Source organism: Gadus chalcogrammus, chromosome 2, assembly GCF_026213295.1.
Source record: "Gadus chalcogrammus isolate NIFS_2021 chromosome 2, NIFS_Gcha_1.0, whole genome shotgun sequence".
NCBI classification, from domain to species: Eukaryota; Metazoa; Chordata; class Actinopteri; order Gadiformes; family Gadidae; genus Gadus; species Gadus chalcogrammus.
The window spans coordinates 1,036,001-1,049,428 of NC_079413.1; the positions used below are offsets into that span (position 1 = coordinate 1,036,001).

General features: G+C 45.8%; 2 protein-coding genes across 4 annotated transcripts; both read left to right on the top strand.

The window, feature by feature from the left end:
- Positions 1 to 510: 510 nt before the first annotated feature.
- LOC130404978 (galectin-3-binding protein B-like) lies at positions 511 to 4,904 on the top strand. 2 transcript variants are annotated; one of them, XM_056609936.1, is made up of 6 exons: positions 511 to 591; positions 725 to 870; positions 1,143 to 1,349; positions 2,694 to 2,825; positions 3,042 to 3,309; positions 3,413 to 4,904. In XM_056609936.1, exons 2-6 carry the CDS (start codon positions 783 to 785, stop codon positions 4,509 to 4,511), a joined length of 1,794 nt encoding a protein of 597 aa, XP_056465911.1. In that variant the 5' UTR covers positions 511 to 591; positions 725 to 782; the 3' UTR covers positions 4,512 to 4,904. The 2 variants fall into 2 exon arrangements, with proteins under 2 accessions (XP_056465911.1, XP_056465917.1); XM_056609942.1 differs by having other exon boundaries at positions 545 to 636.
- A 2,051-nt stretch (positions 4,905 to 6,955) lies between these two features.
- Positions 6,956 to 11,318, top strand: LOC130405010 (galectin-3-binding protein A-like). Of its 2 annotated transcripts, none has more exons than XM_056609969.1 (6): positions 6,956 to 7,032; positions 7,166 to 7,311; positions 7,584 to 7,790; positions 9,134 to 9,265; positions 9,469 to 9,736; positions 9,840 to 11,318. In XM_056609969.1, the coding sequence occupies exons 2-6, from the start codon at positions 7,224 to 7,226 to the stop codon at positions 10,912 to 10,914; spliced, it is 1,770 nt and encodes a 589-aa protein (XP_056465944.1). In that variant the 5' UTR covers positions 6,956 to 7,032; positions 7,166 to 7,223; the 3' UTR covers positions 10,915 to 11,318. The 2 variants fall into 2 exon arrangements, with proteins under 2 accessions (XP_056465944.1, XP_056465952.1); XM_056609977.1 differs by having other exon boundaries at positions 6,986 to 7,077; positions 9,840 to 11,310.
- Positions 11,319 to 13,428: the final 2,110 nt, after the last annotated feature.

Here is a 13,428-nt window from a genome sequence, read left to right on the forward strand (position 1 = left end):
AACAAGTAATGTGCTTTGGTGGGGTGGGGGGGTGTTGGGGGGGGTTATGGTACGTCACTTGTTTTTTAATGCATGCGTAATTTCACGTAAAAAATCTATAGATGTCTAATAGATGTGACTAAGTTTTTCTTATTTTTAGTACTGCTTCATAAAGTGTGTCTGAACATCACTGACAGACTTCTATGTGTCACTTAGACAGAGTTTGTTTAGAAAGATGTGGCATGAATGAATCAAAGGGAGGGGCTGCATGGCGCCGTGCATTGATCATTTTCTTTATTCCAAAAATATGTTGTCAGCTTTTTTGGCCGGTTTGCACCCGTTATATAAATATCTCACCAGTGGTTACAATGTGGATACCCATCTAGCATGTTTAACACAACAGTTGTCTGTTATTTTCAGTAAGGTTTTCCTGTGAATTTGCTTTCTAATTTTTGTTTCCCATGTAAATAAGGTGTGCCAGTAGGGGCAGTTGTGCAACTTTTTTCTATTCAGACACAACGAAACCTAAGATTGGCCATGGTTGTGGGGCATAAAAGGGGATGACAATCACTGGGAGGGAAGGAAACGAAACTCGGGAACAGCTATCAGTAGGTAGGCTAATGATCGTTTTGTGAAAGCTATTCAAGAATCAAGAAGGTGATGACACATAAATTAAATTAATGCTTTTCTTCATGTCTGCATTTTATTAATACATTTTTTATTACTTTCCTTTTCCCAAACTCAGTTGCACAGTTTGGCTGGGTTCAATAACCTGCAGGTTAGAACATCCCTCAGTCGCCAACATGCAGAAGCACGGAGCCATGCTGTCTGCTTTGTGGATTTTGCTTCTCCATGTTTCTCCTCTCGGATCCATGAAATTGAGCCTTTTCAGTAAGTTCAACTACAATTCCATTACTTAAAATGCAAATAGATCAACTGAAAACTAGTTTCTAAATTTGTTTTGTTCCCTTGTTTGTAAGGTCTACTGTGAAAATGTCTCAGTTGATCACCAAACCACTCAATGATGTATAACGTTACAGGCCAATCATTATATAGCTGTTGCTGCCCTGACTTTTCACTAATCCGTTATATTATTTCATAACGTGAAGCGTTGGGATATTTTCCGTCCCTCAAATATAACCTCAGTTTTCTTTGTGCGCCAGAAAGCCCGATGGGGTCGCCAGAGGTTGGGGATATACGGTTGGCGGGTGCGGAGACCCACTCTCAGGGCCGGGTGGAGGTCTACCTTCACGGGGAATGGGGAACCGTGTGTCACAACGGCTGGGATCTGCCCGACGCGCAGGTGGTGTGTCGTCAGCTGCACTTCAAAGGAGCCGTATCTGCCGTCGCTGGAGGGTCGTTTGGCGAAGGTGGGCTGTTCTATTCTGATATAATGTCTCCACTAGGGGGCGATGGCGCAGCAGATTTAGCAAAAGCAGTTTTTGCAGCAGTGAGCGTTCCCTTTTTTAACAACTCTGGTTCCGGAAGTCAATATCCCATTAATATTCTCTATTGGCTCTTCAGAAAATCGAAAAAAATAGTTTTCAGCCTGGAACTTAGCCAATTACCGCAGGAATTATTCGTGACCGTAAAACATTGGATTCCGAGCAAGAAAAGACAAAGGTCCAGGAACATTAGACCTATTTTGTGAACGAGTTAAGAAACTTCTCATCCCCTGATCCATTGCTGACCTTTTTATCAGACCACTTGCACCAACCGAAACACGCTTCTTGCATGTCTTAACCGTTGCCATTATTAGTGTTTATATTGTTAATAAAAGTTTTGTAATTGTGCATTTATGTGTGTGTGTGTGTGTGTGTGGGGGGGGGGGGGGTTTGTAGTTTAATATATAGTATGTAATGTATATATAGTGTCGTCATCGACATGGTACCTAGGTAAACATGGTAGCCTATACTCAACCATCGCGCGTCCATCAATGGCGGTTCCAACGGTTCCAGCAGAGGTTTCTAAGAGCCGGTGGATATATAAGGGATTATTACTTGTTTTTACCTGTGAATTCAATTATGTATTCATTCAACATTATATACTCCTCGATTTTATCCTACCAAATTTACTAAATGGCACCGCTATATATCATATAATTTAATTATTTATTTTTATTCCCCGCACCATGATAACGAAATGATTGGTGCAACTCGGGTCAGCCAGCTAAGAGCCTGCCAAACTCACAACCCTGTAGGTCTTGTCTTTCAAGCTGGCTCTCTCAAACACTACAGCCCAGTACATGGCCGGACTTCCTACTGGTTTAACCCATTTGGACACTCTGTCCTCATCTCTAAAAAATCGCATCATGTCAGAAAGGGGACATCATGGTCGCTCTGTAAACGAGGGAGTTCAGCGGCACCAGTAATTAACGGCTTGACTTTCGCCCCGGTGGTAAACCTTTCCATGGTAAAAGCGAGCTCCACCAATGAAATATGTTAGGGTTAAAATTTAGGATTGTGGGTAGTGTAGTGCTTTTAGTTATGTTTTTAGATAACATTTTGAATAAAACATGTTTTAACCATGAACCAGTGAGGAGGAGGCCTTGGGAGAGCTGAATATTTCATCAGAAAAAAATATATACCTATTTATATATATATGCCTCTAATATATATATATTACATTTGACATTTATAATTTTCTCCCACAAAACCACACACGATTACCGGCCATTGTGAACTAACAATTTCTAATTTCAATACATTCTCTAGGATCCGGACAGATTTGGCTTGACCGGACGAAGTGTGTTGGCACAGAGAACTCTCTTTCCAACTGTTCCTACAATGGATGGGGAATAAGGGATTGCACACACAAGCAAGATGCTGGAGTTATTTGTGTAGCAGGTAGATATCAGAATTATTCAATCATTATGGCCGTAAAATACTTACAAAAGTGTTAATTTCCAGTGTTCCTCCAACTTTTTCTACCAGTGTACCCCCTCTAAGACATTGCAGTATTCCAAAGTAGACCTACACCTTGGGGGTACACAACCAATGCTTTAGGCACCACTGTACATTTTGAATAGTAATATATACAGTATATCTTTCTCCACACTTTAGGCACTAGTGAGAACTATGTGGACCATAGTCTTGATCTGTCTGAGGATCTTGGGCAACTCTTTGACAGCGAGGAGGGCTGCGACTTCCTGATCCACGGACAAACTTACACCGGCCTTAAACGATACGATGGGGAGATGGTGAACACAACAGTGTGCGCACACAGGATGATCCTCTCACGTTTCCCTGGCTTCAACGCCTCTACTGATGTTGACGAAATATCAATTAATCTCACCCAGACGTGCCGTCCTCATCTACCCAGTTTGATCAGGTATAGGCCTTACAGCACACCATGATTCGGATGACCGTAATGACACTGTGTGGTCTCCCATCACCCAGGTAACCATTGTGGAATCTGCCCTGTGTACTCTTAGGTACGTTTACACGCGGAGACTGGAAGTAACCACGACTACAGCCGAGTGTATCCACCAGTTGGCGTCGCGCTTTGGAATGAGGAGGTTGATGGAGGACGCCGGGCGCCTCTTCACCAAGCTTCTCCCTGAGGACCCCTCCTTCCTCACCCAGGTCTCCTTCTACGAGTACTCGGTGGGAGCAGGCGACCGGGTGCTGCAGGAGAACTGTCTCCAGTACATGGCGTGGAACTTCCAGAAGCTCAGCACCTCCAAGGCCTGGAGCTCTGTGTCAGCAGAACTGCTGCAGGCCCTTCTGTCCCGCTCTGACCTGGTGGTGCCGGGCGAGACCTTCGTCCTGGCAGCGCTGGAGGACTGGGTCTCCCAGGTGAACCGGACGACCAATGAGGAGCAGCAGGCCGTCTTGTTGGCCCGTGTGCGCTTCCCTATGATCCCCGCCAAGGAGCTCTTCGAGGTACGCTTCACCTCCGCCCTCTACTCCGCCCATCAGACTCTGTATGAGGAGAAGCTTCTGAAAGGGTTCGAAGCGCACTCGCTGCCCTTCGGCACTCTGAAGAACAGCTCCACTTTCCAGAGAAACGACCAGGATTACCAGCCCAGGATCTACACTGGCCCGCCGTGGAGCGTTACCGTTAACCAAAGCGTAGAAAACGTCCGGCGCCCGATCAACATCCAGTACAACCGTCGAGATAGATATCGAGGCAGTTACTCGCAGTATGACTACCAGCAGTATTACAACACGCCGATGCCGAGAACAAGTCAAACTCACAGCACACCTGTCCATATCAGCGCTCTCTTCGCGGACAAAATGGTTGACTGGCAGCTGAACCTCTTCAACAAGCAAAGCGACTGTTCCAACCGTGGTGTGCGGTGTGATTCACTGCCTGCGGCCAGAATAAGAATGTCCACGTCCAACTTCCAGTACCAGGGCAGCATCCGCTACAGCAACCGGCTGCTGTTAAGCTGCCAAGGAAGATACATTTTCCACATTATGGACTTCAAGGGTACATTTGCTTATGTGCCCACTGGCGAGAATGTAACGTACCCCTGCACCGGTGAAGAGTATATCTACCACTTTGTGGTGAGGCCCGAATACATCTGAGCCCACCGCCTCTCGGTGGTGGTGATGCTGGTAGGGGTGGTGGGGTCGTGGTGGTGTTGGGGCTGGTGGTGCTGGTGGTGGGGTAGTTGTCGGTGGTGGTGGGGGATGACTGATTGGTGATGGGCAGCCATACTTGTGTTTACAATTTAGCCTTTATGGTTGCTGCCTTGGAGAAGCGGTGACGGTTTCTCCAGAGTCTGAACCTGGGTTCGTTCTTGGTTTGGTTTGGTCTGCCTCTGGTTACTGGGATCAAACCCTACTAAACTCACGAGAAGGCAAACGCTGCCTTTCAATGAAATGAATTAGGATCTCTTAGTGAAGTGACTCTCATTAGTATGTTCATGTATGCTTCAAAGCCTTCAAATAAAAAGCTATTCAAATAAATCTGTCTTTGTTCACCATCATATACCCCATATTGTACATTTGTGTTACAATTGTAGCTTCTAATGTACAAAGATGTCCTGACATGCAATTTAGTTGTTAGCTGCAAAAGTTTATAATTTCGGTTAGTCCTCATCATGAGCGCAGAGGGGGGGATGGAGTGGACGAGGCCACTTCAACTTCTGGAAAACATGTTGTCGTCCCCAAAAAAATTGAAAAACATGTTGTTCCCCCCCCCCCCCCCCCAAATGTAAATAGAAATATTTCACACATAAACACAATACTTTTGAGCGTTTTTTTATTTGTCCCCCCTGTATATCCTGCACAATGGTTTGAACCGTTGCCTAAACTATTAATGGCTGGTTCTTATGGCAGCTAAACTTACATTTAGTTTGGTGATATTATTGATGTCCTCCTGAGTTGTAATGAGATCAGCGCCCTCTGTCCTTAGAGTATTAGTTTCCAAGTCATCACTTTGGTAATATCAATTGAAACTGCGTTCAACACACATGGTAATCCACTTTGAAGGGCCCCCTTCATAACCCCAGATGTGAGTGAGATTCGCCATTACAAGCCGTTTGAAAATCTGCCTTTTCCTGTGCTTTGGTGACATCCCCACTGGGGGGGGGCACCTAGGTCAGGGGTCTCAAACTCGTGGCCCGGGGGCCAATTGAGGCCCGCTTGATGATATTTTGTGGCCCCCTAATTGACATCAAAGTTTAGTGTTTTTTTACTGAGTGGCTTGCCACGCTTTTTTATCACTTGTGATAGGGTGACCAGAAGTCCCGGTTTTGCCGGGACAGTCCCAATTTTGAGTTGCGTGTCCTGAGTCCCGCCAAAAGCCAAAGGACGCTAAAATGTCCCGGTTTCCACCAACCGCTATGAAATGTCCCCTGTTGTCAGCGATTACATAGCCAACGTGATCTCATTATAGCCCGATCATTAACTTAGATGGGGTCAGTTGTGCTCCTTTATTCTGAGGAATACTTGATGTGGCCCAGCCTGACCCAGACTCTACCTCCAGCGGCCCCCAGGTAAGATGACTTCGAGACCCCTGCCCTAGATGTATGATGGATTTAGGATGACACTCATTTGTGATCATTACGGCACTGAGAAGGGCGGATTGTCAAACAGTTTGTAATGGCTGATCACAATCACACCTGTCCCCTCTAAATTGGGGACTTATTACAGTCTTTGTCATCATCAAGTCTATGTCGATGATCATATAAAACCAATTAATACTTTTGAAGAAAAAAACGGTTTTAGTAAGCTATTGAGCTTCTATGGACCTGCATGGCTGATACAAGAGTTATTATCTGAGCCGTGTTGCCTGTAGGGCAGCTTCTTTCAGTAGTAGTATTAATTATTTTATTTAAATTTGATATTGCTATCAGTTTGATGTTATGGCGTTTATATAGTTAACTTAATTTGCTTTTGTTGCTGCTCTTAAACATATATATTTTAAATATAGCAAAGGGGAAAGGAAAGCCAAACTGAGGAAAGAAGCTGTTGGGAAAGACGAAGCACTGTTTGAGGGAACGGCGAAAAATAACAAGTAATGTGCTTTGGTGGGGTGGGGGGGTGTTGGGGGGGTTATGGTACGTCACTTGTTTTTTAATGCATGCGTAATTTCACGTAAAAAATCTATAGATGTCTAATAGATGTGACTAAGTTTTTCTTATTTTTAGTACTGCTTCATAAAGTGTGTCTGAACATCACTGACAGACTTCTATGCGTCACTTAGACAGAGTTTGTTTAGAAAGATGTGGCATGAATGAATCAAAGGGAGGGGCTGCATGGCGCCGTGCATTGATCATTTTCTTTATTCCAAAAATATGTTGTCAGCTTTTTTGGCCGGTTTGCACCCGTTATATAAATATCTCACCAGTGGTTACAATGTGGATACCCATCTAGCATGTATAACACAACAGTTGTCTGTTATTTTCAGTAAGGTTTTCCTGTGAATTTGCTTTCTAATTTTTGTTTCCCATGTAAATAAGGTGTGCCAGTAGGGGCAGTTGTGCAACTTTTTTCTATTCAGACACAACGAAACCTAAGATTGGCCATGGTTGTGGGGCATAAAAGGGGATTACAATCACTGGGAGGGAAGGAAACGAAACTCGGGAACAGCTATCAGTAGGTAGGCTAATGATCGTTTTGTGAAAGCTATTCAAGAATCAAGAAGGTGATGACACATAAATTAAATTAATGCTTTTCTTCATGTCTGCATTTTATTAATACATTTTTTATTACTTTCCTTTTCCCAAACTCAGTTGCACAGTTTGGCTGGGTTCAATAACCTGCAGGTTAGAACATCCCTCAGTCGCCAACATGCAGAAGCACGGAGCCATGCTGTCTGCTTTGTGGATTTTGCTTCTCCATGTTTCTCCTCTCGGATCCATGAAATTGAGCCTTTTCAGTAAGTTCAACTACAATTCCATTACTTAAAATGCAAATAGATCAACTGAAAACTAGTTTCTACATTTGTTTTGTTCCCTTGTTTGTAAGGTCTACTGTGAAAATGTCTCAGTTGACCACCAAACCACTCAATGATGTATAACGTTACAGACCAATCATTATATAGCTGTTGCTGCCCTGACTTTTCACTAATCCGTTATATTATTTCATAACGTGAAGCGTTGGGATATTTTCCGTCCTTCAAATATAACCTCAGTTTTCTTTGTGCGCCAGAAAGCCCGATGGGGTCGCCAGAGGTTGGGGATATACGGTTGGCGGGTGCGGAGACCCACTCTCAGGGCCGGGTGGAGGTCTACCTTCACGGGGAATGGGGAACCGTGTGTCACAACGGCTGGGATCTGCCCGACGCGCAGGTGGTGTGTCGTCAGCTGCACTTCAAAGGAGCCGTATCTGCCGTCGCTGGAGGGTCGTTTGGCGAAGGTGGGCTGTTCTATTCTGATATAATGTCTCCACTAGGGGGCGATGGCGCAGGAGATTTAGCAAAAGTAGTTTTTGCAGCAGTGAGCGTTCCCTTTTTTAACAACTCTGGTTCCGGAAGTCAATATCCCATTAATTTTCTCTATTGGCTCTTCAGAAAATCGAAAAAAAATAGTTTTCAGCCTGGAACTTAGCCAATTACCGCAGGAATTATTCGTGACCGTAAAACATTGGATTCCGAGCAAGAAAAGACAACGGTCCAGGAACATTAGGCCTATTTTGTGAACGAGTTAAGAAACTTCTCATCCCCTGATCCATTGCTGACCTTTTTATCAGACCACTTGCACCAACCGAAACACGCTTCTTGCATGTCTTAACCGTTGCCATTATTAGTGTTTATATTGTTAATAAAAGTTTTGTAATTGTGCATTTATGTGTGTGTGTGGGGGGGGGGGGGGGGGGTGTTGTAGTTTAATATATAGTATGTATGTATATATAGTGTCGTCATCGACATGGTACCATGAGTAAACATGGTAGCCTATACTCAACCATCGCGCGTCCATCAATGGCGGTTCCAACGGTTCCAGCTGAGGTTTCTAAGAGCCGGTGGATATATAAGGGATTATTACTTGTTTTTACCTGTGAATTCAATTATGTATTCATTCAACATTATGTACTCCTCGATTTTATCCTACCAAAATTACTAAATGGCACCGCTATATATCATATAATTTAATTATTTATTTTTATTCCCCGCACCATGATAACGAAATGATTGGTGCAACTCGGGTCAGCCAGCTAAGAGCCTGCCAAACTCACCACAACCCTGTAGGTCTTGTCTTTCTAGCTGGCTCTCTCAATCACTACAGCCCAGTACATGGCCGGACTTCCTACTGGTTTAACCCATTTGGACACTCTGTCCTCATCTCTAAAAAATCGCATCATGTCAGAAAGGGGACATCATGGTCGCTCTGTAAACAAGGGAGTTCAGCGGCACCAGTAATTAACGGCTTGACTTTCGCCCCGGTGGTAAACCTTTCCATGGTAAAAGCGAGCTCCACCAATGAAATATGTTAGGGTTAAACTTTAGGATTGTGGGTAGTGTAGTGCTTTTAGTTATGTTTTTAGATAACATTTTGAATAAAACATGTTTTAACCATGAACCAGTGAGGAGGAGTCCTTGGGAGAGCTGAATATTGCATCAGAAAAAAATATATACCTATTTATATATATATGCCTATAATATATATATATTACATTTGACATTTATAATTTTCTCCCACAAAACCACACACGATTACCGGCCATTGTGAACTAACAATTTCTAATTTCAATACATTCTCTAGGATCCGGACAGATTTGGCTTGACCGGACGAAGTGTGTTGGCACAGAGAACTCTCTTTCCAACTGTTCCTACAATGGATGGGGAATAAGGGATTGCACACACAAGCAAGATGCTGGAGTTATTTGTGTAGCAGGTAGATATCAGAATTATTCAACCATTATGGCAGTAAAATACTTACAAAAGTGTTAATTTCCAGTGTTCCTCAAACTTTTTCTACCAGTCTACCCCCTCTAAGACACTGCAGTATTCCAAAGTAGGCCTACACCTTGGGGATACACAACCAATGCTGTACATTTTGAATACTAATAAATATATTTATTATTCTCCACACTTTAGGCACTAGTGAGAACTATGTGGACCATAGTCTTGATCTGTCTGAGGATCTTGGGCAACTCTTTGACAGTGAGGATGGCTGCGACTTCCTTATCCAAGGACAAACTTACACCGGCCTTGAACAATACGATGGGGAGATGGTGAACACAACAGTGTGCGCACACAGGATGATCCTCTCACGTTTCCCTGGCTTCAAAGCCTCGACTGATGTCGACCAAATATCAATTAATCTCACCCAGAATTGCCGTCCTCATCTACCCAGTTTGATCAGGTAAAGGCCTTACAGCACCCCATGATTCGGATGACCATAATGAACCTGTGTGGTCTCCCATCACCCAGGTAACCATTGTGGAATCTGCCCTGTGTACTCTTAGGTACGTTTACACGCGGAGACTGGAAGTAACCATGACTACGGCCGAGTGTTTCCACCAGTTGGCGTCGCACTTTGGAATGAGGAGGTTGATGGAGGACGCCGGGCGCCTTTTCACCAAGCTTCTCCCTGAGGACCCCTCCTTCCTCACCCAGGTATCCTTCTACGAGTACTCGGTGGGAGCAGGCGACCGGGTGCTGCAGGAGAACTGTCTCCAGTACATGGCGTGGAACTTCCAGAAGCTCAGCACCTCCAAGGCCTGGAGCTCTGTGTCAGCAGAACTGTTGCAGGCCCTTCTGTCCCGCTCTGACCTGGTGGTGCCGGGCGAGACCTTCGTCCTGGCAGCGCTGGAGGACTGGGTCTCCCAGGTGAACCGGACGACCAATGAGGAGCAGCAGGCCGTCTTGTTGGCCCGCGTGCGCTTCCCTATGATCCCCGCCAAGGAGCTCTTCGAGGTACGCTTCACCTCCGCCCTCTACTCCGCCCATAAGACTCTGTATCAGGAGAAGCTTCTGAAAGGGTTCGAAGCGCACTCGCTGCCCTTCGGCACTCTGAAGAACAGCTCCACTTTCCAGAGAAACGACCAGGATTACCAGCCCAGGATCTACACTGGCCCGCCGTGGAGCGTTACCGTTAACCAAAGCGTAGAAAACGTCCAGCGTCAGATCAACAACCAGTACAACCATCGAGGCAGTTATAGAGGCAGTTATTACAACACGCCGATGCCGAGAACAATTCAAACTCAAAGCACACCTGTCCACATCAGCGCTCTCTTCGCGGACAAAATGGTTAACTGGCAGCTGAACCTCTTCAAAAAGCAAAGCGACTGTTCCAACCGTGGTGTGCGGTGTGATTCACTACCTGCGGCCAGAATGAGAATGTCCACGTCCAACTTCCAGTACCAGGGCAGCATCCGCTACAGCAACCGGCTGCTGTTAAGCTGCCAAGGAAGATACATTTTCCACATTATGGACTTCAAGGGTACATTTGCTTATGTGCCCACTGGCGAGAATGTAACGTACCCCTGCACCGATGAAGAGTATATCTACCACTTTGTGGTGAGGCCCGAATACATCTGAGCCCACCGCCTCTCGGTGGTGGTGATGCTGGTAGGGGTGGTGGGGGTGGTGGGGTCGGTGGTGGTGGTGGTGGGGGTGGTGGGGTCGGTGGTGGTGGTGGGGGTGTTGGTGTTGGTGTTGGTGTTGGTAGGATGGGGGTGGTGGGGATGTAAGATTTGTGATGGGCAGTCATAGTTGTGTTTACATGCAATAGCCTTTATGTTTGCTGCCTTTGAGAGGCGGTGACGGATCTCGGTGCCCCTCTTGTCTCCTCTGAACCTTGGTTCGATCTTGGTTTGGTTTTGGCCTGCCTCTGGTTACTGGGATCAAACCCTACTTAACTCATGAGAAAGCCAACGCTGCCAAGTATGCTTTGAAAGCCTTAAAATAAAAGAAATTCAAATAAATCTGTCTTTTTTTGCCATCGTGAACCCCTGTTTGTTTTACATTTTTAGAGACTAATATACAGAGATGTCCTGAGATGCAATTTAATTGTTTAAAAAATAACTAAAATATAATTTTGCTAGTCCTTATCATTGGCGCAGATGGAGTGCAGGAGTCCACCTCAATTTCTGAAAAACATGTCATCCCCAATATACATTCTTTCTAGATAAATGATGTAATGGACATACATATATTTATTACAGGCTGAGTCCACTTATGAAATATTTCACATATAAACACAACAATTTTGAGAGGTTTTGTATATGTCTCCCCTATATATCCTGCACAATGGTTTGAACCGTCGCATAAACTTTTAATGGCTGGGTCTTATGGCAGCTCATTTTATATATACGTTGGTGATATTATTGATGTCCTCCTGAGTTGTAATGAGATCAGCGCCCTCTGTCCTTAGTATTAGTTTCCAAGTCATCACTTTGGTAATATCAATTGAAACTGTTTTCAACACACATGCTAATCCACTTTAAAGAGCCCCCTTCATATACCACCAGGTGTGTGAGTGTGGTCAGCCACTACATGCCGTTTCAAAATCTGCCTTTTCCTTTGTTTTGGTGACATCCCCACTGGGCGTGTCCACCTAGATGTATGATAGATCTAGGTTGAAACTAATTTGTGATGTCACTACTGCAAAGAGAAGGGCAGATTGTCAAACAGTTTGTGATGGCTGATCATACTCACACCTGGTGGTAATCAAATTAATTACAGGAAAGGTTCCAATAATAATGAATCACACAGGTGAGTCCCTCTTGAACTCAACCCGTCACTTGAACCCTGCTCCCGCCTCAAGCAGCATCCAAACAAATCGGTCACCATGTACGGTCCACACTCACAAAGAAAATCCACATGCCCCAACATGGTCTCAAGACATTTGGTGGCAGCTTGCAAATTTCTGAGCAATTACGAAATTCGGTCCGTTTTTTTATGCTAATTACGGCTTACGGGAAACAGTTGCTCAATAACAGACTGTTGATACTGTACGTTAACAAAGCCCCCCCCCCCCCCCTTCCCCCCCTCCAGACAACGGAGTCACGGACAGAAGCGCAGAGGAAGTGAGTCGCCCACCTCATGCTCACGATCGCGGGAGCTATTGCGTAAGAGCGAAAGTCCCGACAACCGACCCTCAATTCGGCCGCACCCTTATTGGGTCACAGCAACAACAACACCATCGAGCGCTGACAGACTACAGATGCAACACACGCACACGGCGGGTGAATCACCGGCCCGGGAGCGGACCGACCGACATCATGGACCACCTGACCCTGAAGTCCTTCCACCCCCTGTTCCGCTCCCCACCAGATGTTTTCTCTTTCTCCGTGCCAGTGATCCTCCACAAAGGGGTAACATCCCTGACACTGAATCACCGTCTCACCAGTCATCTCCCATAAACTCTTTAATGGTTTCAGTGGATTATGGGAACTGGACCGTGGGCTGTGGCCAGAACACTAACAATGGTGTGGTGGGCGGGCCACAGGACAGGCGCCTTTTGCCCGAAAGGTCGAGGTTCAGCCGGAGGAGGAGAGGGTCTCGGTTTCGTGGTCGAGCCTTTTTCCCCTGATGTCATGTCGGGAGGGTGTCTGTGTGTTTGCAGATGGAGAGGGAGATAAGGAGAGCGAGAGGGAGAGAGAAAGTGTGGGGGTTTGTCCGTGTCACAGGATACGGGTAATGGCCACAAGCTACCCATTCCCGTCAGGATCCCCCTTTTTGCCGGGCGGTTCCTCGCGGGGTATTCCTGGCGCCGGCGAAGGTTGTAATTGAGGGTTGAGGAGGCTGACCGGGGCCAGAGCCCCCGGGGTTTGAAGGTTGTAGCGTACACAGGGGGACTGCCGACACGGCCCTTTCTGTCTCTGTGGACGGATCCGCCTTCTCGCCCGCCAAACCAGAACCTCATGTAGACACCGTCATGCAGGTCGAAGTGAGCGTATCAAACACAGAGGTCTACAGTGTGTGGACCAGCACACATCACTTTCACAGCTCTGTGCATGTCGTCTTTGCCTGATAAAGCAAAGAAACCCCATATTCTGTTAAGTCGTGTTCCGGTGATTCTCTGACGGTGGAGAGACCATCTGCGTCTCC

Excerpts from the sequence above, each read along its gene's own strand:
- LOC130405010 (XM_056609969.1), top strand. The coding sequence starts at position 7,224 with ATGCAGAAGCACGGAGCCATGCTGTCTGCTTTGTGGATTTTGCTTCTC. Across the intron at positions 7,312-7,583 it reads CATGAAATTGAGCCTTTTCA|AAAGCCCGATGGGGTCGCCA; the intron begins GTAAGTTCAACT and ends TTTGTGCGCCAG. Across the intron at positions 9,266-9,468 it reads TGGAGTTATTTGTGTAGCAG|GCACTAGTGAGAACTATGTG; the intron begins GTAGATATCAGA and ends TCCACACTTTAG.
- LOC130404978 (XM_056609936.1), top strand. The coding sequence starts at position 783 with ATGCAGAAGCACGGAGCCATGCTGTCTGCTTTGTGGATTTTGCTTCTC. Across the intron at positions 1,350-2,693 it reads TGGAGGGTCGTTTGGCGAAG|GATCCGGACAGATTTGGCTT; the intron begins GTGGGCTGTTCT and ends TACATTCTCTAG. Across the intron at positions 2,826-3,041 it reads TGGAGTTATTTGTGTAGCAG|GCACTAGTGAGAACTATGTG; the intron begins GTAGATATCAGA and ends TCCACACTTTAG.